Genomic DNA, 2,439 nt, shown 5'->3' on the forward strand with positions numbered 1-2,439 from the left:
GTTAGTTCCAAGTATTTTGTCATCTTTCTTTCCTTCCTCCCCTTCCTTTTTTTCCCATCTGAACCCGAATATTGTCCAAACATGACTGGGCAGCAGCTTTTGTTTCTTGACCCTGTAATATGACAGTCTGCTAATATTGTCTTGGTGCAGTTTGGAGTGACAGTTGTCATTTTAGCTATTCAATCATATTAGCAGGAAAATATGACTTGTTTCTGTTGTATTGAGTCTTAAGAAAAGTGCCCATAGTTTAGTGACAATTTCCAAAGGCTTTAGTATCACCTGTATTTCAAAATGGGGGACCCAAACTCCCAGAAGAAACAAGCTCTGAACAGACTCCGTGCTCAGCTTAGAAAGAAAAAGGAATCTCTAGCTGACCAATTTGACTTCAAGATGTATATTGCCTTTGTGTTCAAGAAGAAGAAAAAGTCAGCACTTATTGAAGTGTTTGAGGTCATACCAGTTATGACAAATAATTATGAAGAAAATATTCTGAAAGGTGGGCGGGACTCCAGCTACTCCTTGGAAAGCGTGGAGCTTCTACAGGATGTGGTGCAGCGGCAAGCCCCTCAGTATCAGTCCATGCGGAGGGATGTAATTGGTTGTATGAGGGAGATGAATTTCATTCTTTCGCCTCGGAATGATATTGAGAAAATTGTTGGTCTCCTGTTTTCTAGATGGAAGGAATCTGATGAGCCTTTTAGGCCTGTTCAGGCCAAATTTGAGTTTCATCACGGTGACTATGAAAAACAGTTTCTGCATGTACTGAGCTGCAAGGACAAGACTGGAATTGTCAACAATCCTAACCAGTCAGTGTTTCTCTTCATTGACAGACAGCACTTGCAGACTCCAAAAAACAAAGCTACCATCTTCAAGTTATGCAGCATCTTCCTCTACCTGCCCCAGGAGCAGCTCACCCGCCAGGCAGTCAGCACCTTAGAGGATCACCTCCTTCCTTACATGCCAGAGTAAATGAGCACCAGCCAGCAAGTGGGGAGATGGAGAACGCAGCAGCAGTTTTCTTTTCTGTTTTCTCATCACTTTTCTTTCAGAGTTTAAGGAAAAGTTTAACACTACGCATTTTGAAACTTGGTCTTCCTGGATTTTTCTTTTAGCCATTTGTATCTTAGAACTTAAAAAGATGTCTTCTGCGTGGACTGTGTGAAAGAAGATGCTTTGCAGACTTGCTGCACTGCATCAGCATCTTAGAGGGATGTGAAATGCAAGGACTGTTGTACATTGAAACACTGACATGTTCCCAAAGGCACAAGGTGACACTGATAGTCTTCACGTTTGTGCTGGTTTTGCCTCTGACATCTGTCATCAGTATTTAGCGGGTGAGAAATGAATGTGGCAGGTCTAAGTAGCTTTGCGATGATCACCGTCGCTCCAGAGCACTCACTGTCAGGTGCATGCTAATGACCAGGGTGATAGTTTAAGAAAGAAATACAACTGTGGGAAAGAAATCTGAAATGTAAAGCATCTCACGGTAGGCATGCCTGCCTCATAGTTCACTGGACCATGTTTGTTTCTTGGTACTCATAAATGCCTGTATTCTTCCAGATCTCTTTCCCAGAGTTGCTGATCTAGAAGGTTCTGCCAAGTGTGGCTGTGTTCACACATGAAAGCAGAGCTGGAGTCTGAAGCAGCTACAAAACTGAGAAACAGTCATAGCTGCAAAGCCACCTCGGTAGAGGGCTGAGGAGTTTTCTATCTTGGTTTACTGTGTTAGAGATTTTTAATTACAAACAAAAATCCCAGTGAATTTTGCAGAAATACTGGTTTCTATGCCATCCTAAAGAAAGTTAAGAGTGTTTGGAGTAGTAGAGAGGTTTGAAAGTTGGGGTCTAAAATTGTAAAAATAAGCAGAGTGTCAAAGTTCTAAAAGCAGAACTCGTTTTGTGCAATGAACATAAGGAAAGACTACTGTACAGTTTTGTTCTGTTTTGTTTTTTCCTTTTCCATGAAGAAGAGCTTTGCTTAAGGGTTGCATACTTTTACTGGAGTGAATCTCAGTGACCATACTCCTCCAGAGAAAAACTAGTGCTTACTTCTTCCCACTTGAATTTAGCTCCTCTGGTTGGAATTTGAAAACATGAAAACCGAAATAAAATAGGTGAAAGTTCCTGATTATTCAGGTGAAGAAAAAGAAAAAGAAAAAAGATGATCAGACTTGCATGTTAGGCAGACTCATGTATTTGTCAGCTATTCAGCAAAGGCATTCTTGGGATTTGCTCTGGACCCACTTTGTGTAGCAATGGGGCATGCAGCAAATGAGTGAAGGCAGGAAGATTTCCTAGGAGAACCAGGTCAAAGCACTGGGTAAGAGGGAAAGGAAGAGTTAAAAAAATAAAAAGAACAGAAGGTACTGAACTGTGCCAGTCAGAACACAGAAAGACAGGCTGGAAAGATGGCTTAGCAGTTAATGCACTTGTTTACGAA

The 2,439-nt window shown here is 41.5% G+C and overlaps 1 protein-coding gene across 1 annotated transcript; it reads left to right on the forward strand.

The window, feature by feature from the left end:
* The first annotated feature begins 286 nt into the window (after positions 1 to 286).
* Positions 287 to 969, forward strand: LOC101615246 (uncharacterized protein C6orf62 homolog). The gene has a single exon (XM_045141416.1). The coding sequence runs from the start codon at positions 292 to 294 to the stop codon at positions 967 to 969; it is 678 nt and encodes a 225-aa protein (XP_044997351.1). The 5' UTR covers positions 287 to 291.
* Positions 970 to 2,439: the final 1,470 nt, after the last annotated feature.

This window comes from Jaculus jaculus, unplaced genomic scaffold (genome assembly GCF_020740685.1).
Source record: "Jaculus jaculus isolate mJacJac1 unplaced genomic scaffold, mJacJac1.mat.Y.cur u25, whole genome shotgun sequence".
NCBI lineage: Eukaryota > Metazoa > Chordata > Mammalia > Rodentia > Dipodidae > Jaculus > Jaculus jaculus.

Excerpts from the sequence above, each read along its gene's own strand:
- LOC101615246 (XM_045141416.1), top strand. The coding sequence starts at position 292 with ATGGGGGACCCAAACTCCCAGAAGAAACAAGCTCTGAACAGACTCCGT.